The 22501-nt window shown below is 53.5% G+C and overlaps 10 protein-coding genes across 10 annotated transcripts; 5 read left to right on the top strand and 5 right to left on the bottom strand.

Annotated features, from left to right (window-relative positions):
* Positions 1-2371: 2371 nt before the first annotated feature.
* Positions 2372-3316, top strand: NRS/ER (Bifunctional dTDP-4-dehydrorhamnose 3,5-epimerase/dTDP-4-dehydrorhamnose reductase; the record flags this gene model as incomplete). Its single annotated transcript, XM_036643196.1, has 2 exons — positions 2372-2815; positions 2867-3316. The coding sequence occupies 2 exons, from the start codon at positions 2372-2374 to the stop codon at positions 3314-3316; spliced, it is 894 nt and encodes a 297-aa protein (XP_036491998.1).
* A 1193-nt stretch (positions 3317-4509) lies between these two features.
* Positions 4510-6129, top strand: CGCS363_v011346 (putative J domain-containing protein; the record flags this gene model as incomplete). Its single annotated transcript, XM_036643195.1, has 2 exons — positions 4510-4615; positions 4685-6129. 2 exons carry the CDS (start codon positions 4510-4512, stop codon positions 6127-6129), a joined length of 1551 nt encoding a protein of 516 aa, XP_036491999.1.
* A 1535-nt stretch (positions 6130-7664) lies between these two features.
* Positions 7665-7928, bottom strand: CGCS363_v011345 (uncharacterized protein; the record flags this gene model as incomplete). Its single annotated transcript, XM_036643194.1, has 1 exon — positions 7665-7928. The coding sequence occupies one exon, from the start codon at positions 7926-7928 to the stop codon at positions 7665-7667; it is 264 nt and encodes an 87-aa protein (XP_036492000.1).
* A 1649-nt stretch (positions 7929-9577) lies between these two features.
* ywnB-0 (Uncharacterized protein) lies at positions 9578-10715 on the top strand (the record flags this gene model as incomplete). Its single annotated transcript, XM_036643193.1, has 5 exons — positions 9578-9926; positions 9982-10054; positions 10109-10233; positions 10304-10483; positions 10534-10715. 5 exons carry the CDS (start codon positions 9578-9580, stop codon positions 10713-10715), a joined length of 909 nt encoding a protein of 302 aa, XP_036492001.1.
* A 693-nt stretch (positions 10716-11408) lies between these two features.
* CGCS363_v011343 (uncharacterized protein) lies at positions 11409-11700 on the top strand (the record flags this gene model as incomplete). Its single annotated transcript, XM_036643192.1, has 2 exons — positions 11409-11481; positions 11540-11700. The coding sequence occupies 2 exons, from the start codon at positions 11409-11411 to the stop codon at positions 11698-11700; spliced, it is 234 nt and encodes a 77-aa protein (XP_036491994.1).
* Positions 11701-12218: 518 nt separating this feature from the next.
* CGCS363_v011342 (Acyl-protein thioesterase 1) lies at positions 12219-13019 on the top strand (the record flags this gene model as incomplete). Its single annotated transcript, XM_036643191.1, has 1 exon — positions 12219-13019. The coding sequence occupies one exon, from the start codon at positions 12219-12221 to the stop codon at positions 13017-13019; it is 801 nt and encodes a 266-aa protein (XP_036491995.1).
* Positions 13020-13247: 228 nt separating this feature from the next.
* CGCS363_v011341 (uncharacterized protein) lies at positions 13248-14621 on the bottom strand (the record flags this gene model as incomplete). The annotated part of the gene is made up of 3 exons (XM_036643190.1): positions 13248-13765; positions 13818-13946; positions 14003-14621. 3 exons carry the CDS (start codon positions 14619-14621, stop codon positions 13248-13250), a joined length of 1266 nt encoding a protein of 421 aa, XP_036491996.1.
* Positions 14622-15257: 636 nt separating this feature from the next.
* Positions 15258-16012, bottom strand: CGCS363_v011340 (Glucose 1-dehydrogenase; the record flags this gene model as incomplete). Its single annotated transcript, XM_036643189.1, has 2 exons — positions 15258-15608; positions 15674-16012. 2 exons carry the CDS (start codon positions 16010-16012, stop codon positions 15258-15260), a joined length of 690 nt encoding a protein of 229 aa, XP_036491997.1.
* Positions 16013-17844: 1832 nt separating this feature from the next.
* CGCS363_v011339 (uncharacterized protein) lies at positions 17845-19941 on the bottom strand (the record flags this gene model as incomplete). Its single annotated transcript, XM_036643188.1, has 1 exon — positions 17845-19941. One exon carries the CDS (start codon positions 19939-19941, stop codon positions 17845-17847), a length of 2097 nt encoding a protein of 698 aa, XP_036492597.1.
* A 1304-nt stretch (positions 19942-21245) lies between these two features.
* On the bottom strand, positions 21246-21971 carry CGCS363_v011338 (uncharacterized protein; the record flags this gene model as incomplete). Its single annotated transcript, XM_036643187.1, has 1 exon — positions 21246-21971. One exon carries the CDS (start codon positions 21969-21971, stop codon positions 21246-21248), a length of 726 nt encoding a protein of 241 aa, XP_036492596.1.
* Positions 21972-22501: the final 530 nt, after the last annotated feature.

Raw genomic sequence — 22501 nt, 5'->3', positions numbered from 1 at the left:
CAGACTGTCGTCGCGGTGGTAGTGACGCAGAATCGAGAATCGCCAGTTGCTTCGTGGCCGCAAGTTCGCGCAGTGCAGACGGTTGCGGGTGTCGTTGCAGTCGCAGTTGCAATTTTCTCCAGGTACCGAGGGGTTGGATCAGACCAGTTCGCGAGGGACACGGACGCTTCTTATGCTCGAAGGACGGGATTGCAAATTGCAGATTGCAGCAAGCGATCTGGGTAACCGGTGACGACGGGAACCGGAGATCAACAACACACGACGGGAGCGAAGCAGTCGACGGGGAACTGGAATAGGAGGAAAGATTTCTCCGCTGTCATCAGCATGAGCCAATCCCATGCGCCGGGTAAGGTAGGTATGTAGGAACTGGGCAGCTCCTCCCCAAATTTGCCAAAATGCAACGATCTGCCAAGCTCCGGCGGTGGTGTGGTCCCCCGTCCAGTGAGGTGCCTGCGCTGTGCCACTGACGGCGCTGTGGTTGCCCGCCTTTTCAGTTGACAGCTCACGCGGTGGTTGGCTGCTGTGGGCGGTGGACCGGCGCGGATGGGCGGCGAGCGGCGCCATGCTACAGTGACACACGGCGTACCTTGCCTGTGTGCGAGCCTGCCACGGGTCCAGCAGCGCAGCGGAAGCTCGCAGTCGAAGGCCCTATTGGGGAAGGCTCCAAAGGCCCCCAACTGCATCGCACTCGTAGCTCCCATTTGGCAGGCGACGGAACCAACTGGAGCACCGGTTCGGCTAAACCTAAGCGAGCCAATGAGACGGACGGCGCGGCGTGATTGGCCAGTGGAAGGTGCTGACTGTCAGCGATGCAGGTCCCTTTTTTTTTTTGTCCATCCAAGCGGGGCACGGATCACGACCCTGTTGGTACTGCCTGAGAAGGAAGGTATTGCCCATATTTCAGGGTCTTCCATCCGCGACTGCGTCGTTGAGTTGGTTCTCGCTTCCAAGTCTTATTTTCCCTCTCTTTCTCCATGGGCTCAGCTCGCATCAAGTGTCATTTGCACCTCGGGCGTCTTGGCGGCACCCAAGAGGCCGAGACTGATGGTCTATAAGTACCGGGCCTGCGTCCCTTCCTTCGCCTGTTGACACGCCAGATGAGGTGTGGGTGGGGAGAGCAGTCGACTTATTTCACGCATGCAATTCACCTCCCAATAAACGCAGCAGCTCAGCCTCCCCCTCGCGACCCGACTATCCGAACCTTAGCACGCGTGCGCAATCGTCTGGTCCTTGGGATATTATCTCAAGTTTCCAGCCCATCGTCTATCACGCAACTCGACAGAGACCCTTGGCTTTTATACCAACCGTGAGGCTCTGTTTCTCCACCATTCCTTGCGAATGGCATGACGCTGGAACAAGAGCAGAGACAGAAACGGAGAGCTTCTTCTCCAAGTCTCAAGTCTCAACCGTCTTCCCCTCCACCGCCACCCGACTCAAGGGAGCACGATGCGGTGTGCACCTCGTCGGCGCATGTCTCACTCGTTGCATCTCCAAGGGAGCATACTGAGCACATCTAGCCCCCTTCATCATAGGCCCACGTATCCGCGATACATGTCGTTGAGGCTCCCAACGACGGCGGTAGCAAGTAGCTACTTGTCTTTCAAGTCTCCCACTAACAATACTTTGTCGTCCCGTTGCTGTCTTCGGCTTCCGTGGCGCTGCTTACATATCCATAGCCTTGCCAAAGCTCCGCCGACTATTGACTGAAAATAGGCACGATAGGCCCGTCTGATAACACGCGCCCATCAACATGGAACGTAGCTCCTGGCAAGCTTCGTACTCGAGGTACGTAAGTTGCGCTACAGGGTCGCGCGGTGAAGGCGGTACCTCCACGCTTCCATTCCTCTGCCAGCACCAAACGTGTGCAAGCCCGCCCACGTCCAGAGTGTCAAGGACCAGTGCAGTTCCCGGAGGTGGGGGTGGGAACGACATTGAACACCTGCTGTCCAGTGCCGGTGGCAGCTGCTTGCTGTGAACGGTCCAAATGGGACAATGGGACATGGAGTCTCGACCATGGGCTGAAATGCAGATACGACTCGTACCTGAACTGAAAGTTTCCGCCTTCTCTCCCTTGGGTCACACCTGCGCTGCCATGCTTACCCCAGATAAATAATCCCGTCTCACGCCTTCCCTTTTCTCTGCTGATTGCTATCTTGTCTTACAAATTACTCAATTTGTCCTTTTCCCATCCCCTTCCCATACCACCCCACGACTCCATCCCTTGCCGGCGAACGACATATAAGACCGCCGCCAGCTATATACCGCCGCTTGCCAACTTACACCATCCCAGCGAGCCGATACAAACCCAATTCGAAACTTTCCGTCCCCGACGAACGCACCCGATAACAACACTTTCATCAACATCATCACAATGGCCACCAACGGACACTCCGCGAACCGCTTCCTCATCTGGGGAGGTGAGGGTTGGGTTGCCAACCACCTCAAGGTCCTCCTCGAGAAGGACGGCAAGGAGGTCTACACCACCACTGTCCGCATGGAGAACCGCGAGGGCGTCATTGCCGAGCTGGAGAAGGTCAAGCCTACCCACGTCCTCAACTGCGCCGGCTGCACTGGTCGCCCCAACGTCGACTGGTGTGAGGACAACAAGGAGGCTACGATGCGATCCAACGTTATCGGCACCTTGAACCTCACCGACGCCTGCTTCCTCAAGGGCATCCACTGCACCGTCTTCGCCACCGGCTGCATCTACCAATACGACGATGCCCACCCCATTGGCGGCCCCGGCTACCTCGAGACCGACCCTGCCAACTTCAAAGGCAGCTTCTACTCCGACACCAAGGGCCACGTCGAGGAGGTAAGTCATCAACTCTCCGTGCTTGCGACGGCGAAGCTAACCCCATCACAGATCATGAAGCACTACAAGAACTGCCTCATCCTCCGTCTCCGCATGCCCGTCAGCGACGACCTGCACCCCCGTAACTTCGTTACCAAGATTGCCAAGTACGACCGCGTCGTCGATATCCCCAATAGCAACACCCTCCTCACCGACCTGCTCCCCGCCTCCATCCTCATGGCCGAGCACAAGGATACCGGCATCTACAACTTCACAAACCCCGGCGCCATCTCTCACAACGAGGTGCTTGCCCTGTTCAAGGAGATTGTCCGCCCCGACTACACATGGAAGAACTTCTCCCTCGAGGAGCAGGCCAAGGTCATCAAGGCCGGTCGCAGCAACTGCAAGCTTGACACCACCAAGCTGGAGAAGAAGCTCAAGGAGTACGGCTACACTGTGCCCGAGGTTCACGACGCCTACAGGGCGTGCTTCCAGCGCATGAAGGCCAACGGTGTTGTTTAAATGAAATAGATTTAGAATTGGCGTATCGGGAGCTGTTTGCTTTGGAAGGAATCATGAGGCGGAAAAAATGACATAGGATTGTGGAATTTGAAATGGGATAACAGTTCAAGCCAAAATGGGAGCAGCATAGCATGAATCCAAAGCAATCGGGCAAATGTCAGCGCAGAGCTCCAGTGCAGAGTGAGAGTACATCGTGAGTCGGCATGGCCGGTGCAATGAGCAATGTGCTGGCATTGGCTGGTCCCACTGGTAGTGTATGCAATAGAAGCTGGCGGAAGCTATGCCGAAGATCTGGCATTGTTCTGGAAGCTGGATGACTCGCGGCGTTGAGCAGCCTTATTAGGGGCGTTGATCGTCGAATGTGTCGGGAGAACTCCATCGCAACATCCACGCGTAGATGGTGGCTTGCCGTTTATAGGTGCTGTATCACTCCGACAAGCTTGCTGCAATCGGTTGTTAGCAGCAGCAACCATGTTTGCACGGCAAGTTGGAACTCTACGGTCGCGATGCAGGACGGTCGCAAACATGATCGTGATGCCGTGCAACGTCATCCCTGTCAGCAGGACCCTGTCCGCGTAATCTCCAAGGCCGCAGTGGACTTCGCCAGCAACAGTCGCCTGAAGTATGACTGGCATCGCTGAGCAGTCAGCCCAACAGATGCCACCTCGCTGGGGAAGTGGCGGGCCGTCAGCGGGCTGGGCACCGGTGGACGTTGCCTCAGCCCACCAAGGCCTAGAGCACAGTTGGGAGTGCGGTGCACCTCCAACGACGTAATTTGGCGGGGCACCACCGCAAAAACGAAAATCCACCCAAAATTCAGCCCAGCAGCGTTGCTGAGTTGCGGCTTCCCGTCCGGTCGGGTGCACCTGCTGTCACCGTCACCGATACTGGGCCAATGTGTGCGTGCGTCGCCTAGTTTTCCTTGTGATTTTCTACGAGGATATTGCGTACCTGACCTACCTACCTCGCCAACCTTACCTCATCGCCATCCTACCTTGTCCACCGCTTGAATCATAATCGCTGGCATCCCTACCCGCCACCACCCCGCGATCTCTGATCTCTGCCGCGCCGACCGTATTTTTCTCTTTTTCTTCCCCTTTTCCCGGTGCGACTCTTCCATAGATCTCTAGCTGTCATCGCTATACCTTGATACCCCCCTTCCAAACTTTACCCCTCCTAAAATTACCTCGACCATGGTCGTCGACACGGCCTACTACGACACGCTGGGCGTGAAGCCCGCCGCCACCGATATCGAAATCAAGAAGGCGTACAGGAAGCTAGCTATTGTTCACCATCCTGGTAAGCACCCTGTCACGAGCATCGCAGGTCTTTTCGTGGGCGCGCATCACTGACGCCAAGCAATAACAGACAAGAACCCCAACGACCCCACCGCCCACGAAAAGTTCCAAGAGATCGGAGAAGCATACCAAGTCCTGTCCGACAAGGACCTCAGAGCAGCCTACGACAAGTATGGAAAGGACCATGCCAAACCGCAGGAGGGCTTCGCCGACCCCGCCGAGTTCTTCACCTCCATCTTTGGCGGCGACGCCTTCGTCGACTGGATCGGCGAGATCAGCTTGATGAAGGATCTTACCGCAACAATGGACATCACGATGCAAGAGGGCGAGGAGGGAGCCGAGGGTGCTGAGGGCGCCGAGGGCGAGTTCCCCGGCACCGAGGAGGCTAAGAAGGAGAGTATGAAGGCTGCCGCCGACGGCGAGAAGAAGGACGCAGAGAAGCCCACCGCCAGCGGCACTGCCGCCGCACCGCCCCCTGCCGTCGTCGTCGAGGACGAGAAGGAAAAACTCAAGGCGCGCGACGCCGCCGAGGCCGCCGCCGCATCCTCCGGCACTGCTACCGACGCTCCACCCCCTGCCTACCAGAGGGAACCCTCGCCCAGCCCCTCCGGCACCTCAGGCTCGAAACGCACACAGATCCCCCTTCGCCCGGCTCTTATGGATCGTCCGTCGGACGAGGTCGGCGGCGTCGAGACCGAGGAGTCGCTGCGCAAGAAGGAGAAGAAGAAGGGCCTGACTAAGGAACAGCGCGAGCAGCTCGCCGCCTATGACAAGGAGCGTGCCCGGGTCCGCCAGGAGCGTGTCGACACCCTCGCCCGCAAGCTCCTCGACCGCCTAAGCGTATGGACCGAGACTGACAAGGGGCCGGACGTCACCAAGTCGTTCCAGGAGAAGACACGCCTCGAGGTGGAGAACATGAAGATGGAGTCGTTCGGTCTTGATATCCTGCACGCCATTGGCCAGACCTATCTGGCCAAGGCAACCGCGTTGCTCCGGAGCCAGAAGTTCTTGGGCATCGGTGGCTTCTTCAGCCGCGTCAAGGACAAGGGCACTATCGTGAAGGAGACGTGGAACACCATTAGCAGTGCAATCGACGCTCAGCAGACCATCGAGGAGATGGCACGCATGGAGGAGAAGGGCGGCGCCGACTGGTCCGAGGAGGCCAAGGCCGAGTACGAGAGGCGGGTCACGGGCAAGATCCTGACGGCGGCGTGGCGCGGGAGCAAGTTTGAGATCCAGAGCGTGTTGCGCGAGGTGTGCGACTCCGTTCTCAACGACAAGAAGGTGCCGCTGGCCAAGCGCCTGGAGCGCGCCGAAGCCATGGTACTGATCGCCGAGATTTTCTCCAAGGCACAGCGCACGCCCGAGGAGGAGGGCGACTACCTCGTGTTCGAGCAGCTCGTCGCCGAAGCGGCCGTCAAGAAGGAGAAGAAGAAGGGCAAGAAGCACGAACACGCGGCGGCGGCAGACGTGGCGGAGGATGCGCCAAACGTTCCCAAGCCCGAGAAGGCGTAGGCGTGGTGTTTTTCTGTTGAGCTTTAGATAACCGATCCCCTCCGTGTTTTTAGCCTATTTTTATATTCAACGCTGACGAGCACCCACTGCTGGGTACTCTTTTTTCATGTACTGCCGTGTAATACTCTTCAATACCATACGGCCACCGCACACGGGTGTGTGATGTCTGAGATCCCCGAGATGTCGCCCTTGCGCTCCGTCACGGATTCCACTACCCAAGTGATGATGGATGCCGCTGAGTTTAAAATCGATCTCGGCCCTGTCACTTCAAGGCGCGTGGGCGGCATGCGAGTTAAAGCGTGCTTCGCTTTCGTGATCGTAGCATTTCTGTCCATGACCATGATGTTCGGGCTTCACATGGTGATGGGGCACTAGCTTGAATCTCGTGGTCTACGAGTCTAACCGATGACAACTAGAACGAGGGTCGTTGAGAGCCAGTCAAGGATAGATACTTCGAATGGGGTTTTGGCGAAGGAATTAGGGGTATGTGCTGCACCCTATGTAGTCTCTCTGCCTCTCAACACAGCACAGAAGACCTGCTCCATCCAGGAAAGTGAAGGAGCCCCCTCCCCTCCGGCCCACGCCTTCCTTCCGCGGACGTAAATATTCTCAGCCCGTAAAACGAATAACCTCAGCAGCCAACTTGAAAAGACGAGAGAAGAGGCAGATGGACACGATGAGGAGAGCCGGGCTAAAGAAAACAGGACGGTTGTAAAAAAAAAAAAAGAGGAGAGAAAAAGACACAAAAAAGCTCGGGTTCGATGTTGAACCCTACGAAAAACCGACGGTTTTTACAATGTTCTTTTTTTTTCCTCGGTCGGTCTTGACCGTTCGACCACGCGGTCTTGCGTGCTTTGTTTGGGGGGCTCTTCCCCCGATGACTGCTGCCAGAACTTGCTCTCATAGAGCTTGGGGGGAGCTTCCATGGTAGCCTGACCAGACCATAGTCAGCCGGTTCCTCGAAGGGAAGGGACGGAACCGAGGGTCTTGCCATTTCTGCTTTCTTTGCGGTAACCCGGGACCGTCCCAGGCCTTGAACCTGAGAAAGATGGGATCTCGGAGTGTGAAGTTAACAGTGCTGATTATGACTATAGGAACTCCTTTCTCCATCTCTCAGGACTTTTCGATAGGCTCTATCGGCGCTGATCATATGCACCGCCGTGCGACATACGTAACGTGCGATGATCACACCGGCCGCAGCCAAGGGCCCGACGATGGCGAAGACAGTGAACCCGTATGAAGCGGAGTGAAAAAAGAGCGTTTTCTTCCAGAGCTTTGGTGGCCAGGCCCAGCTGCATAGCCGTCAGGACACTCGCGATGTACACCGTGGCAGACGCCAGCCAGGCGAAGTTGTCACGGAAGAATTCTCCATGTCGATACCACCGCGGAACATACGTGCTTTCCCTGAAGTTTGACCGTATAGATGGAAGTTTGTTCAATCGGCTCCGGCGGAGTTCGCCGCACATGAACCTCTCGTGGATTTGACCATCCGTGTGTTTTGTGTTGAGCTTTGCGACGAAGCGTTTCCAGTCTGCCTATTCGATAAGTTCTGGTAACAAGCAGTTGTCCTGCGCGAGGCGGAAGTCGCTTTCGTGCCGTATCAGAGCGCGGTAGGAGTACAGGAAGCCCAGGGCGGACTTCCAGAGCGTGCGACGTGAGCACGACCTTGAGGGGTTGTCGGAGCAGTCACAGCCGTCTCCGCAGGATAGATGCCGAGTCCAGAAGGCAGGCTCTAGCAAGAAGGGCGGGATCGGCTTGGCGTAGAACTGCATGTGGGAGCAGACGAGGTGGAGGTCCATTGCTTCGACGACGATGATGTCTCGGCCTAGGACGCGCTGGAAGTGCACCGCGTTGGGTGGCGTGGGCTTTCCCGCGATCCAGAGCCTGTCGACGAGTTCGTGGAGCCTGCCCTGGGCCAACTCTGCGTTGAGAAACTCCTCGTCTACTGTGGGTGGCGAGATGATGTCTTTTGGAGTGCGCCTCGGAATCCTGCGTGTTTGGCAAAATACGAGGCAGGCAAGAGGGAATCAAGACTTTCCTCTGTTTTGAGCATTCGGCTTTGGAAGGGGACGATAGATTGGTTGGGCTTGCATGTGTGAGCGTACGATCTAAGTGTGAGATAGTTAATCAAGTACCCATTGTGTTCGTGACATGACACATCGCCTTTTTGGGTGGATTTCCTTGGGTTCATCTGTCAGGATTGCACGAGGACGAGGGCCTTAGATCTGTACATTTTCCTTCCACAGATTTTCTGCGTTGGCAGAACATGGCCTGGGGCCTCATTGGCTTCCTTCAGCTGAGGAAGTTGCTTGTGTTGTTCAGCCACCTCGCCGGGCCTTGCTCTCTCCATTCGTTTCCTCTGAGAAATTTACCCCGCTTCATACCACAGTAAGTGATATCAAGCCATTGGCTGGCTATGCATCCTGCCCTGGGTGATGCAGCTATGCACACAGCGGATTTCGGCTCGGCTCTTTCAGCCCCGGTATATCCCAAGTATTGGCTCCTTTGGAGAGTAGCTTTATGTCTTGCGGTAGTTGGACTCCAAATACAAGTTGTGATATCCACCTGAGATAATTGGTCAATGTTTAGATTTAGTGATGGAATGGGGACTGGGAGACAAAGGGAGATCGAACGAGAGAAAGGAAAAGGAGAAGCTCAGGATCGTATTTGAGCCTCAAGACAACACGACGGACTTTTCGACTGCAGTTCTTGGCTTGAGCCGTCTGATCCCATTTTCCGTGGAGCAGAAATGGTAGATATAGAAATCCGCTTAAGCGAAGCATATATGCCTGGACATGTCAGCTTCGTTTCTGATGCCAGCCACAGAGCGAAGCATCTGATGGGAGCTTGGCTTGAGTCCTTGGTCAATGATTTTCCCCCGACCCGACAAGTCATCCATGTAACTTGTCCTCATGAGAGCTGCAAACACTAACACGAGAAATACGAGACCCTCGCGGGCAAGCTCAGCCGAGGTAAAATGAAGGCTCCGTGTTGTCGAAGGAACAGAAGCCGAATAATGCTTCTCAGAACCCTATGTTCCACGGAAACTCCCGTCTGGGCACAGAATCACGGCATAAACCAGCGTTGCAACGCGTCTCGGAAGAGCCCCGTGAAGATCGGCGACGGAACGATCTCGTCATATCTTCGCGGTTGATCTACTCGGTATTGGTGCGACGTGGTGGGAACTGGAGTTGTCAGCGGCGGTCCGGACTTTTGGAGTGTCCGATATCCCGTGCCTCTGTCGTTTTATGAGGTGCTGGCTTGTAGACGAGATTGATGATGTCGAATTAAGAAGTTTCCTTCTTTTGAATGGAGAGGTTTGTATTTAAATGATTGTTGATTAAATACGACGGTAGTTCGCAGCAAGTCAAACTCATTTCATTCACTTTTTGATCGACATTTATTAGTCTCCCGCCGGCCCCACCTGTCAACTCAATTGCTCTTTACCATGTCCAGAACGTTAAAAGTCGGCGTCATTGGTCCCAAAGGCCAGGCGGGAAGCTGTGTGGTCGATGAGCTCTTGGCGCGAGGCCACTCTGTCGTTGGCATCTCGCGAAGTCCTCCCGAGCAATGGCCCAATTCCGACAAGGGCACTTGGTCGTCAGTGTCTGTGGACATCCACAAAGAGCATACGAAACTGGTTGAAATATTCTCGTCTGGTTTCGACGCCATCGTCTCTTGCTACGGACCGAGTCTCAAAGTCATATCGAATATTTACTCGGAGGCTGTCGAGGGCCACGGGCGGATCAAGACGGCTTTGTTGGCTTCGGCACACGATGGCCCCTTCATCATCGTTGGTGAGTCTGAAATCTTTATTTGAGAGTATTTGAGCTGTTCTAAAACATTGAATAGGCGGCGCCGGCTCGATACACGTATCCAATCGCCTTCAACTTACTGACCAGGAGGGCTTTGCGTTTAGTTGGTGGTAAGGACTCTAACCTCGCTCATCCTGGTAGTGGCTCTGCTGACTGAGTTGTAGGTGGAATTGGCCTGACGAGCATCTCGACTACATGACGGCGCGTGGGCTGGATCACGGAAGCCGGTTCATCAGCTTGGTGGCCACGCTTGTGAAATGGAGCAGGTCTCACATTCAACGGCCGAGATGTAAGTTCTACCCTCTCAGTCGTATGGGGTCAGCCTTGGACAGGATCTGAGGATTTTTACCAATATCAAGTCTATTCTTGGATTCTAAGCCCCTTCGTCTATTGGGCGCGGGCTTGGGTGAAAGGCGCTCTGACCAACAAGCACACCCTGGGGTTAATCACTGGTAGTCGGATCGCCTTTACCATGTGGAATGGCGTCCAGGAGAAGTCGTGGTCATTCTTGTCGCCGCCTGGTCTATTGCGTGATAAAGGTTAGTGTTTTGAGAAATCCTGTTAGATGTTTTCTGATACATTTGTCCAGGAGTGCGGACGGGAGAGTACAAGGTCTTTGTGGACAGTCCCGAGGACCCTGCGGTTGAAGCAGCGAACGGCGGTATCTACAACGAGGACATGGCCGTTGCTATCGTTGATGAGGTTGAGAACAACAAGTTGGCGTATAAGCACTGGAGTTGCACCGGCCCTATCGGACTGGGCAAGTGGTAGTTATCGAGGGCAGATAGTTCAAAAGTCAATCCTCATGGCCTAGACATATTGAGTTATACTTTGACGGTGACAAGCTCATAAGTCCGGCGGCATTTTAGTAAGAATGGAGACTTCGCGGTCCGGATTTATAATCCAGAAAGCCCCGACCGGAGATGGTGCCAGGGAGAGCACCGCGTCCGACCCCTCGCGGTCCGAAACCCACCGGCTCGCTCCGCGTCGAGACTCGTCAGTCTCACACCGAGCCGTCAAAGCCTACCGCATAGCATAAGCAGGAGACTTAATGACCAACCGGAGGTCCGATATTGCTAAAGAAGGTTCAATCATGCTGCGACGTGAGTCGGTGAAATCGGCGTGTTGGTGTGAGGATGGCGGGCTACCCCTCATTTGAAGAGGTGATGGCCGCTTCGCTTCCCCGAATCCTAATGAAGATGGTTGAAACACTCTGGACGGGACGAACGAATAGGAATGGTTGGAGGCAAACCTTACTCTGGGTTATGGCAGCGGCGGAATCACGAGGTCCTTGCTGGTGTATTGGGCTGGACGATACATAAAAGCGACCTACCCCTCTTTCAGGCCTCGTGGTGTCGTGTTCATCACCTCTTTACATCATAGTGCTCAAAGATCGCATTGATTAACATCAAGAAAGAAGTACAATCTCATTCAAAGACCAAGAACCGAGGATTTGCATTCAACATGGCGCCCGGTGACAAGGCCAAGGCAAAGTTCTTTGCTATTATTGAAGACCCGAAGAGATATGATACCACATGTAATACGCTCCTTATTGATGAGCGAAAAGACCGCGAGACTGATGCAAACCTTCGCAGGCTACAAGAATAGACCCATGGCGACGAGGACCCCGTCCGGGGGATCCGAGCTGACCAATGTTGTCAGCCGCCGCGAGAGCTCGAGCAGTACCGGTTCGAACCACCAACAAAGCCGCATCAGGGGCATGTTGAAAGAGTGGATGAATCGGCCGGCATACTAAGGCAGAGAGGGGTAGGTGTGTGTAAACAAGACCCAAGAGCGGGAGATCGACGAAGGGTCAGAGGAAAGGGGGGTAACAAGAAAATGCAAATAAATACCAAGATTCCCCAGATATTATAGTCCATGTGAGATGAGAGATATCGCTGTAATTTTCCGACCAACTGTTCATTGGATGGCGGCGGTCCGAATAGCGCTTGAGTACGCTTTCCGTCGATTATTCTGATGTAGACCCAACGTTGTTTCTTGAAGGTTTGTTTTTGTATTGCAACATTGCAGCAGCACAAGCGATGCTCAGCGACCGCAGGACATTTGGATGAGTGCATAGTAAGACAACATGGGGTAATCTGAGTAACACCGCCACCATCGATAGGCAACAACTTATGGCTGCCTAGAGTCAACACCCGCCAAGCTGGCTGCACCTGCATCAGTCACATAAAAAACACCATACTCTACAAGTAGTCTGCAAATCAATGGGAATGTTCCCAAATGTCATCGCAAATTCTCGAATCACCTACCAAGATGTCGCTGCCTTCAGTGACCATCCCGCCCTCGAAAGCCCACACGCACACCATCATCTTTCTCCACGGTCGCGGCGATAATGCGGAAACTTTTTCGCAATCTCTGGCATACTTTACAGACTCCCGAAACCGTACTCTGGCAGACGAGCTCCCGTCATTTCGCTGGGTCTTTCCCCAAGCCAAGCTGAGCATCCCCGTAGCCTTCCCGAGGGACAAGGTGTCGCAGTGGTTCGACATCTGGAATGTGTCTGACTTCTCTGAGCGGGAGGAGCTGCAGGCCGAGGGCTTGAGAGAAAGCGTGTCTAGAATCAGAGGAGTCATCGCCCAAGAGGCGGAGTTGGTCGGAGGAAGGTACGACCGCATCATCCTTGCAGGAATCAGCCAGGGCGGCGCGACGAGTGTACATACGCTCCTCAACCTGAAGTTACCAGAGGGTCAAAAGAGGTTGGGCGCATTCCTGGGATTTTCTTGCCGCATGCCGTTCCCTGGGAGAAACCTCGCCGACACCCGTGCGATATTGGGACTAGAAGACGTCCCGGGAGATGACCGGCTGCTGCGAAGTACGCCAATGTTACTTGAGCATTGCGTGGATGATCCTTTGGTACTCGTCAAAAATGGTCGCGTTCTGCGGGACACGCTGGGAGGGTTTGGAAGTCAGGTGGAATGGAAAGAATACAAGGATGGAGGGCATTGGTTTAACTCACCTTCTGGTATGGACGATGTGATACGGTTTCTGAAGGCACTAGGGTTTGATGAGAATAAGAAGATAGATCAAGCAAGCGGTGCCATTGACCTCTCATAGACACAACGTTATGAGACGTATAGAATCATCACCGAGGCAATGTACATAGAACGAATCTTGAAAGTATTGAGAGCTTCTTCTTAATCTGTATTGCAATAGCACTAATTCTTAGCTAAGCTGAGTTCCTGCTACTCAACTAAACCGAATCCTCTACGGCTCATGAGACGTCGAATCCGCGGACACACTGTTCAACGCCTTTCGCATCTCCTCGCAAAGCCACCGTCGCGCTTACTGACCAAGGAAAGTGTCAGCAACATACAGCTCGCGGACGTTGGTCATGTTCACTCCGACGAGCTTCCAAGCCATGATGCCATCGGCAATGTCCTTGTCCTCCTGGTCGAGCAGGACGTAGCTCATGACGGGGTCGGTGAACTCGGCTTCCTGGCGGAAGTAGGCGTCGTCCTTGTTCTCTATGAAGTGCTGCTTGTTCTTGCCGTAGCGCTCGTGCTTGCGCATCTTCTCGACGAGCTTCTGGTCGAAGAACATCTGGCCGGCGTGGGTAGCGACGTTGTTCTGGACGGTGTCGTTGGCGAGGGCCTCTGTTCCGGCGGCGTGGGTCATGATGTGGACGTGCGGGGTGCGGCCGGCGTAGTGGCCCGGGAAGTTGGTGCCGAACCAGACGGCACCGTCGGCGTTGGTCTTCTGGAGGCCGCGGTGGAAGGTCTTGAAGGCGTTGTCGGGGTCGGAGTCGCCGGCACCGTTGGCGTTGGTGACGACGCCGGAGTAGACGCCGGTGGCGTTCGCGTCTGGGTGATGTTAGTGGGATACTTCTGAGATGGAGGGAGTGGGAGGGCTTACGCCAGACTTCAACCCAGACGTCAGGGGCGGGCTCGCAGGTCTCGGTGTCGATGATCTGGAGGTCGAAATACATGGGAATGCCAAACTCGTCATCCCAAAGGGCCCAGCGGACAAACTCTCCCTCGACGTCTGTCACCATGGAGTCAGCATAGGTCGCTTGGAATTTCTGAGGATGGGGCACTCACAGAAGGGACCCTCGGTGGTCTCGATGCTCAGAACGCAGCCATCATCGCGGGTAGCAAAGACCTCGGCATCAGTCGAATCCATGGTGATGCTGCCGTCAGTGATCTCATGGTCGGTGTTGAGGACATTGTCGACGGTGCGGCGGATGAGCTGAGCGTGCTCGTTGTACTTGGCGATGCGGCGAGCGACAGCCTGATCGAGAATTCCACGCTGCTGAAGCTTGGGGATGCAGTGGGCAAGGCTCATGGTGTTGTTGATGGAGTACTCTTGGCGAGTAGCGATCTCGCCCGTCAGGTCAAGGGATCCGTGAGCAGCAGCAAGACGAGGCATCACAACCAGGACGAACATGGCGACGACGTAAACGGCGAAGCCAATAGGGGTGATCTTCCGGCCAACCTTGAGGCCCTCCATGACGGCGTACTGAAGTCTGGGGAGGTCAATCACCTGATTGATGCTGTGGTAGCACTTGCTGGAGAGAGAGGTAGTCTGGTCATCAATAACGATGAAGTCGCCAGAAGTGATATCTCTCTGAATTTTGATGTTCTCGTCGGTGATTGCCATGTAACCTTTCTCGAGATTAAGATCAGTGCCGGCGGCTTGGTCGAGGGTGGTGGAAGCCATTGTGGAAGGAGCAAATCGTGAGACAAGGACGTCGCAAAGTATGAACGTAAAAGAACTGTTTGAAAGAATGAATAAAGAAACGTGAAAGCGTCAAAAAGACAAGCAATCAAGCCCAAAAAGCCAAAACTCACGTGAAGAAGCGATTTGGTAGCGTTGTTGTTGGGACGATCTCGTGAGGTCGGGTTGGTGGGTGGTGAAGTTAGTTTTGCTTTTTGAGAATGGAATAAAAACCTCTTGTGCCCAAGCTGTGGTCCGAGCTCAGGGATAGAATCTCAAGTGAGAAACTGAAGCAAAGTGTGAAAGGAAGGAGCGAAGGTGGGTGAGGAAGCCAGGTGAAGGAGGGGTGTGGGGCTTTGCATCTCAAGCAGGAGGTCGAGATGGAAAGAGCATGAGTCTGAGGAGTATTCACCTAAGAATAAGTTAAGCGAGCTTTCTTAGTATCACAAAGCTCAAAAAGATGATGATGCCTGGAAGATAGAAGACACTGAAATTCAGCAGTCCAAACCAGTTTGTGGTTTGAAGACTACTTTTAGCTGACATATTACTTCAATATTCATAGGGCACAAGTGAATTTATGGAGACAGAGTACTAATGTGGCTGTCAATTCTTTCACCTTTCATGATATTTGGCTCTGCCTTAGATCTTAACCTCAAACGACGGATTCTCCTTAATCTTAGAAAACCACTCCCAAGCCTTCTCGGCGATATTCGGCGGGTTCCAGGTCTCATGGTCAGGGAAGACTTGACCTCCAACATTGATCAGTCCGATATGAACCCCCTCAGACTCATAAGACATGCGGAGAGTCTGTGCCAAGTTGCGCTGGGCGGCCTTCACCAGAGAAAGCGCAAAGAAGGCAGGGTGCGGGCTGTAGGGGAGGACAGAGCTAGTGATGATCAATGCCGGCGTCGACTCTGGGCTGGACTTGGCGAGTTCAATGAGATGAGGGATGTATCGCTGAGCCACGGCGTACAATGCAGAGACGTTGATCTGGAGATGACGTTAGTCTGCCGCTCGTCATACGTAGTTTCGAAATGGCAGAATTCCGGAATTACCTTGAAGTCATATTCCATTTCCTTCACGTCATGAACTAGCATCTCTGACATCTGTACCCTGGCAGCGTTGAAGAAGACGCACGATGGTTTGCCCAGATCCGCATCCGCTTGGTCGAGTACTTTGGTGAGGGCATCTGGGTCGGTAATGTCTGCGGTGTAGGTCTTGACGGTCGCGCTTGGGGCAGCTTCTTCTACAGCCTTTTTCTCAATCTGTAGCTGCTCCTCGCGTCTCGCGATGAGGGCAACATTGCTGTAGCGCTTTGAGGCGAACAAAGTGGCCACAGAACGCCCGATCAGTGGGCCAGCTCCGATGACGAGGAGTGTTTGGTTCGTCGCCATCTTTTCAGGGATGATACGACGGGGTGAACGCTTTCGGGGGTTTTTCTTCGGAGTGCGGTACGGTGAACGAAAGTAGGAGGTATGGCGAAGAAGAGGAGACGGGCCACGGCATTTATGATGGTTCAGAGTTCATGATGAAGTAATCACGCCAGCCCAATTCAGACCCCGAAATCAGCGTGGTAGGAAGTGGGCGATCAGCACTAGTGCTATGCAGCTTTGATGGCTTTAGGCACGGTACGGCATGTCCAATCATGAGACGCCTTAGATCCGATTAGGAGACTGACGTAAGATATGCATGTGCGGAGAAAGTAATACATTCCTGAAAGCTGACACCGCTGTGCGAGAAAGATCCCCTGGATACGATATTCCTTTCCGGTAATAAAACAGCAGCAGCACACAATCTTATAGGTCTGGTTCGGAGAGGAGACACTCAAGAAATGAGAGCTTCTAGCTTAGCGCAGAAGTAGATGAATAGACTCATTACCGCCACGAGACGACTAAGACACTCGACTTTCAAAGATCGATCAGCAAATTTCATATGAAAATTCTCCTTGAAAATGTTACCAGGGCTTGCTAATTCAGAGGCCAATACTATTCTATTCCCGGCTCCTTCCACCATTTTGACTTATATAAAACTAACCTGGCCGAGGTTACCCTCGCAAATCGATCTTTCCATCCTGCTGGCATATCGCCATGAAATCTGACGACTTGAAGATTCTTCAAGTCTGAAATAATTCTAAAGAATTCGTCATGTTTCCTCTCCGTTAACTTTGCCTCCCACACCTTGGTGTTGCCGCTGCTCGGCCTCGGCTCCCAATCGACGACCAACTCATTCAGATTCGTTGCCCGCCGCGTAACTTCGCCGAGCATGCCCAGCCAACGATTCCAGTTGGGATACTCCATGGCGACGAGCACATACAGCCGGCGCAGGCGTTCGAAGCGGAGCTTTCCATGCACGGCGAAGCCGATGCGCCGGTCGCCCCAGCCCGCTGTGTGCACCCGCATGACGGCATCCGAATGGACTCGCTGATGGAGCTCTCGGTAAGCGCGCTTGGATGTAAGCATCAGGGGAGGGATTGGTTTTGAGTAACCTCCCTGCTCAATGTAAAGATGCAGAGGCCGGAGGGTGTCTCCGAAGTCGTCATGGTCGAATGAGAGGTAGTACTCGTAGATACGTTCCCTGATCTCCCATGGTAGTTCAAATAGCTTTGAGCTTTCTTGGTTGGTTGGAGAAGCCATCTCGGCGCCACTGAAGGATGTCAGACTCGCTTCACACATCGAGCAAAAGGGCTGGTAGTGGCTGAGCTTACACTTGATTGGTTGACTGATAGTTGGAACGGTTAACATCAGCTGCTTGAGAAGTTTGGATCTTCCTCGTCTCTTTTCTATCTGCTTCAATATGGCAGCCTGCTGTGAAGATGTTGCTGCCTGCTTGGTGCCGCAAGTTCCGTCCGAAAGTGTCGGATGTTGCGGTTGACCCGCTTCCGGGTGCTTACGCGACGGGATTGGCCACTCGTTCTCGGCACCGATGCGGGGCTGGCCGAATGTGCCGAACACGGCTCCGTAGGTATGGAGAAATGGGGGTCAGTCGCAGTGCGTCGGGAGAGATACTTTGAACCACTTGAATCCATGCTTCAAATACCCAAGGTTTTTATCTCAAATATTTTCGAGACAACCTCATATGTCTCTATTTTGCTAAAATCAATCATGCACCATATGTGGACCAACTCCCGGACCAAATTCGTCCGCCCGAATGACGGACGAGCTCCGGCATCAACCCTGTCGTAAGCCCGGTTTTGACCCACCACAAAACTAGGTACAATGACCAGGCTTCAGCTTCTGTATCTTGGTCTTTCCTCCAATGTGCCTGGCAGATTCCACAACGTCGCAACGTCTTCAGCTTCCTTAGCACGCAGGATTTCCTCGGTCTTCAGTTTGTCTGCGGAGTACACTCCGAAACGGAAGAAGCTGAATCCATTCAACGAATCCGCCAACCTCCGTCTGAATCCAAACAAGATCCCGAGTACACAAGACCCAACGGCCCAGATGCCAAAGGGAATCACCGCCACTAACGGTGGAAGCTCCCCTTTCGTCAAGACTTTGCCTTTCTTGGATGAAGTCAAGTTTGCGTAGGGCCAGCTGGTTTCGAAACCGTAGACGCTGTCGTACATATGGTTAAGAACTTCTTGGCCCCATGCCAAGTAGACTGACTTCTGCAGATCTTCTGAGGTTACAAATTTGGAAACCAGAACTGAGTTGGACTCAGACGTCGTGGCTCGAATGTTGATTGACTTGAAAATGTCCTCCAAACTGGCCGCACTTGCCACAGCCTCCACGATGGTGCCTAGTCGGCTCACCGGCTCTTCCGCATTTACTTCTGGATCGTCATACGGAGTTGGTTCTTCGTTTTGAAAATCAAAAAAGCTGGATGTTCTTGCATCGACCGTTGCTGAGCCGAACACCGATCTTACGGTACAGCGGACTCCAATAGCAGCAGCAGCTTGGATGGTGCCGCGGGGGTGATCAAACTTGTTCCAAGTGTCCTTCGTTACATTTTTCTTTGTTGTAATATCCACTTCGTTTGTATAATTCCTCTGTTCGAAGAACGTGGTGTTCATGAACCAGGACCCGTTACTAGCCTTCATGAAAGGTGAACCGATTCCCCGGACGGTAGTGCCGACGGTACTGTTGAAATCTTCAATCTCGATAACTTTCCCATCAACTGTAGCATCAACAGAAGCATTCGTTCGTGCCTGCCAGACAGCCCATTCAAGAACGTTGACTTGGGTGTCAGTTGAGACGAGCGGCTCCGGTTTGTTGCCAATGGTATCTTGGGAAGCCTGTGTTTCTTTCACGTCCAACCTGCTCCCCACCTCGGAGTATGACCATATGTTGGTGCGTTCAAACATTTGAGCCGTGGCGCAGGGTTTTGTCGAGTTCCCATGTGATGGCCAAAACGAACGGCACCAATGACCCGTGTAGTGGCCCAGAACAGTAAACTCAGAAACATCCTCGACAATTGAGCAGTTGTATCCGACTCGAAGACCCCACGGCCTGCCAGAAATTGGCCCAAGCGCCTGCGGTACGATGAACATCTCAGGAATCCTTTGGTCTGTTGGGAGACGATTTGGAGTCTCGGCTAAATTGTCGTGGCCTTCACGATTGAAACAGTCTGGAGTGAATATAATTCCGATACCGGGTAGTGTGGCAGGGGATCCCATTTGCCAAAGGGCCTGCGGCGCGGGCTCTTTGGTGGTTTCACCCTGTATTTCATATCTCTTGTGAAAATTTGTCGAGTTTCGGCCAACTACCATCGGAGCCTCTTTCAACCGAACATATCCATCAGATAGCTCCATAGTCAGACCCGAGAGAGGCATTCCGACGTACAGAGACAGGCTGATGAAGGCGAGGATGTACCAGAGTTTGTAGGTCTTCAGAGAATCTCCCAGACTGGTCTTTGCTCCGCTTTGATTCTTCTTGAAGGCTTTTGTGATGCATTTGAACCAGCCGCCAGGTCCGCTCCAGGTCCCCTCGCTGTGGCTTAAGAGTGCAACCAGGTGACGCGCCCCAAACGTCTTCGTCTCTAGCATGGCAACTTCAACTCCGACGAGGCCATGCTTAGACCATTCCAGGGCAAAAACACCGATGATGAACCAGGAATAGTACACCCAAATTTCGGTTGCTGACCCAAACTTGATTGCGTCGTCTTGCGGTCGGGACAGAAGGTACTGCCATATCCAGTAGTAGTAACCCGTAACGCTGAGGGGTACAAGCAGGCCAATGATTGTTCTCGTCCAATATCGACTTCTTGGGGGGGAGGGGGGTGCGACCGATAATAATTCGCCAGTACTAATGTCTGACTTTGGGGTGATAGGAGAAATCAAGTGATAGGCATCGTTCCCTTTGCCGAGCCAGTCATTGTGAGACATTGTAGCAGAGAGATAGGAGTTTGGGGGGACCGATCCTGAAAGTCTGATGAGCAGGAATAGTTACAGCACTTCCCTCGTGGCTACATATATAATATTGCCTAATTATACCGATGCCTATTCCACAGCCAGGGATAATCTAAGCTTGTCACGCAGCCTCGATAACCTCTGCCAGCTGGCAACATGAAGCCCAACTCGTATTTTCTGCTTATGGCTTGGGTGACACTTTATTTAGGCGAGGTTGAGCAATCAGGACGGTGCATTTCTTGCAGCCAAGACCAGCTATCCGCCAGCCTGCCGATACACACCAACTTATATGTTAGCCCCGGGCGAAAGATGGGTATTCGAAGCCTGATGTTCCCTCAAGCAATTTGTGAAAGGCCCGATTTGAGGCTCACCAAGAAGTTCGAAGAGGCGACATATGCCTCTCATATAGACTCATAACCGCAAGGTCACTCTAACTAATCGTCATTCTTCTCAGTCAACGTTCCATTTCCATACATAACGCTCTGACTCCTACCACAATCTTTCGCTTAATAAGAATATAGTAGACGCTACTGGTGAAGTTGGAATAATCAGGCTGTGATCAGTGATCGGGAGAGCTGCGAGCGGGTTGCCGAAACAAGAATCAGTCTGCGGCTTGCGCCACCCCCACCAAATCCTTCATTGGAGCTCGGGTTGCACTTTTGACGGCAGTGAGCCTATCTTGTTGTCGGCTCAGCCCACATGTTAGCTGCGTCAATTAAGCAGGATAAATGGCGACTGGGGTCTCATTTCTCAGGTGACACGGATAAAGCCTCGTCCGCCGCGGCCATTTCATTCAATCATCTTGTCTTTGCCAGAATGCGCTTGGTTACAACATTTTTATTCTCTGTCTGGTGTTTCGATCTTGTCGCGTTCATTTTCGTAATTAGGTAGGAACTATTATCAAATATTGGCAATAAGTCTTTTCATTTCACTAGGCTTATACGCAAGAAGAATGCTGCCTTTGCCGCTCATAAGAGAGAAATATACTGGCTGTGATATCGGTACCCCGTGTGCCAAACCAGCTTTCGAAGGAATGAGAGAAGTTGTTCCGCTTTTGATGCTTGTTACACGTTCTAAGCACATCTATCCGTCCAGACAATGAACACAGGCAGTCAGCCCAGTGTGTACGGGTAAAGCCGGGAGAGCGACGATACTCTCAATACGTCGGGCACTGTCCAAGTAGCGGGCAAAATTACAGAGATCCAGGGCAAATATACACAGAATATGATCTCGCACCACACGCTCGCTGTAATCATGAGTTCGCATGATTGATGCTGACATTACGCTTTCTCCGTCGGCGCCTGGATGGCGACAAGCTCAGGGGACCCAAGCTTCATCTCCCGCACGCTCGTCAACAAATCCTCCATGGAATCGACGTCTGTAAGCCACCACTCGCTACCAGTTGGCGGTTCCAGCATCAAGGCGTCAAACTCTCTCGCCGCTTCGGAGGGACATGGGTGTCCCCGAGCTACCCTCTCCGCCAGCCGCGACATGGCTGCCGGCGCCCAGATCGCCAGCAGCGGCTCGCAGCTTCCATCCATCGACTGGTAGCAGGTGACCGGAACAGAATCGCGCTTGTACATGAGGTGATAGATGGCGTCGGGCGGGAGGAGAGGGTATTCGCAGGTGACCACGACCCAGTTAGCCCACGGGTCGTAGCGGTACGCCGAAAGGAGGCCGGCGGCCGGTCCGGCAGCATATCGAGGCTTCTCCGCTGGCGGTTCGTCGCGCAAGATCTTCACTCTCGGCTCCTTGGGCGAGTCCCCATTTTCAGAGGTCTCGTCGGATTCGGCCGAGAGTAAGCCATCCAGATACTCGTCCGTCTCAGAATCGGGCGCCAAAGAGATGTAAATCGTCTGCGGCTCCGGGAAGATGGCGCGGAGGAGTTGTAGCTGGCGCTGATACAGGGGTGTCCCGTCGGGCATGCGGAGGAGGTGTGTTGGTGTGCCCATCCGAGTCGATTTGCCCCCTGCTAGCAGCAGTGGTCGCATGGCTGGCAGTCCCATCTCCGCGCTGGTCGTATCTCACCACCGCGAACCGCGGCAACCCGAAATCAAAAAACACCAGATTGACGAGGACAGCTTGGAGATCGCTTCCTCGGAAAATGTCCACTCGTCTTTTCTTTGCAAACCCAACGGGTACGTCGGCATAGCAATGCTGACTTTTTGAATGGTGCTAGCCCCTGCCTCCCCCTGTATCTATGACTTCTTGATTCTCAGACGTCATGATTACGCCATGACAGCCATGACAACGCGACTAAGCCTGACAAAGCCACTCACAAAACATGCACTAAAAGAAGAAACCGTTTGTTTGAAGAGGAAAAGGTCCGAGTGACAAAACATAGCGGCATGGCAGTTTAAACTATCAACGCGGCCCAGGGCCGATCCGGGCCGGCGACAGATCTTGGATCTCCTCGGAGATGCGATCCGGAGCGATGAGATCAGCACGCCCCGCTTCCCCGGCCTGTTGTCTCTTCTCTCTTCAGCCCAAGGGTCCGGATCGTTGCCAAGAAAACAATTACCGCATTTGTAAAGTT

Source organism: Colletotrichum siamense (assembly GCF_013390195.1).
Source record: "Colletotrichum siamense strain Cg363 chromosome Unknown KSG_Cg363_contig07, whole genome shotgun sequence".
Taxonomy (NCBI): domain Eukaryota; kingdom Fungi; phylum Ascomycota; class Sordariomycetes; order Glomerellales; family Glomerellaceae; genus Colletotrichum; species Colletotrichum siamense.
The sequence above is the reverse complement of the archived record's forward strand: the minus strand, read 5'-3'. Positions and strand labels throughout refer to the sequence as shown.